Source organism: Cucurbita pepo, unplaced genomic scaffold, assembly GCF_002806865.2.
Source record: "Cucurbita pepo subsp. pepo cultivar mu-cu-16 unplaced genomic scaffold, ASM280686v2 Cp4.1_scaffold000191, whole genome shotgun sequence".
NCBI lineage: Eukaryota > Viridiplantae > Streptophyta > Magnoliopsida > Cucurbitales > Cucurbitaceae > Cucurbita > Cucurbita pepo.
The window spans coordinates 25140-26973 of NW_019646458.1; the positions used below are offsets into that span (position 1 = coordinate 25140).

General features: G+C 29.4%; 1 protein-coding gene across 1 annotated transcript; it reads left to right on the forward strand.

Annotated features, from left to right (window-relative positions):
* On the forward strand, positions 1–360 carry LOC111784355 (cysteine proteinase inhibitor 1-like). The gene has a single exon (XM_023665077.1). It carries the CDS (start codon positions 1–3, stop codon positions 358–360), a length of 360 nt encoding a protein of 119 aa, XP_023520845.1.
* Positions 361–1834: the final 1474 nt, after the last annotated feature.

Below are 1834 nucleotides of genomic sequence, written 5' to 3' on the forward strand. Positions count from 1 at the left end.
ATGACTAAGGCTCTTTTCTTCATGGCTTCTCTTCTCCTCTACGTCCTATCGCTATCGTCGCTTGCGGTAGCAACCCAACGTTTAGATTTGGCAGGCAGCTACAAACCAATAAAAAACATAGATGACCCCGAGATTCAAAGCTTAGGTGAGTTCGCAGTGACCGAACACAATAAACAAACAAAAACTCAACTTCAGTTCCAAAAAGTGATTAGTGGAGATATGCAAATTGTGGCCGGGACAAACTATAAGCTTCGATTGACAGCTCTTGAGGGGACTGATAGCCGAACCTATGGCACCCTTGTGTTCACTGACCTCAACAACAAGAACAACCTTATCAACTTCTTTAACGTCCCCAACTAGACTTCTTGCTTCTTATCAAAGACTATGTGTCTTTCTAATTTTCTATCTTTTTTATATTATGTTATGAATGCTTGGAATCTTGATCAACCTTAGGTATGGTTAAAAACTTAATACAAGTATAATTTTCTTAAATAAGATATATGTCTTTGAATAAAGGATTTATAAGATCAACTTTTATTTATGTAAATAAAAAAATAAAAATCACATGAAAGGGTACATACATATAATAAATCTAAAATAATTAATGTCATCACAAATAAAATTAATTTTATAATTTTAAGTAAATGATGAACTCAACTTGTATGTTAAAATAGAATAACTTAAATAAAATAAATAATACAAAATTTAAACATTCATTACCTAATTATAATGAAAATTAAATATTAAAGAAAAAAATTTAAGAAGTTTCCTTCTATGCCTAGTTTAAAAATCAAAATATTTCTAGTGAAAAGTTATTATAAATAATATTAAATTTTCCATTAAAAAAAAAAAAAATCAAATTGAGACTTTTGTACTCATAAATGTTTACAAGACCGGATAGGATTAGGGAAGTCTTCCCATACCTATGTCCTATTTTAATTTCTATCACCGCGAAATGTTCCATTTATTTTTCTGATGATTCTCGTGAGAAATTCGTTTTAAAGACTTTTTAGTAGATAATTGTCATTTTTCAATATACTTTCTAATAAAAACGGTAAAATAATAATCTAATAAAATCCAATAATATTTCATGACCAAACATTTAATATAATGTTACAACCCACGTAAATAAAGTTGCTACTACATGCATGTCTTAACTACCAAGTGCGGAAATCCTTTACAACGATTTATTAAAACATTGTCATAGAATTAAATGTTTATAAAAATTCATTTGAAACAACAATGATGTTAGTAAACAGCGAAATCAAAATAACAAAAGTTTTAAAATAATGTTAACGTCCTAATCCAACTTAAGCGCTACAACATTAAACCCAAATGTGACTGCCGTGACTTTGTATCCATGGCCTCAACAAAGACACAATAATTCATATATGAGTGTCTTAACTTTACCTGAAAAATAAGTAATACGTGGCTTGAGTATTTAGCACTCAATAATTATCCCCAGTGTAGTTGGGAAATGCAATCATGGTAAGACCTATCTTTTCATAAAATTTTTCTTTAGTCTCAACTTTCTAATCAAGACAAGGTTGAATGTATAGTACTTCTCTACACACGGTCCACGTATGTGCACATGGACCCACCTATTGGGTTTTATGTCCTAAAACTCATAGTTTGTAAACAAAAACATATTCTATTTTCAATAAAGTTATTATTGTTTTTTATTCAGTAAAGATTGTTATTGAATAAAGTGAACTTTACGATCATTAATCTAAATCCAATAAACTAAGAACACTCTGGCTATAGTATGACTACTTGAACTATATGTAGAGACATAAGAGTGGATCAAGTTCAAGTATATAGTCAAAATGATCTA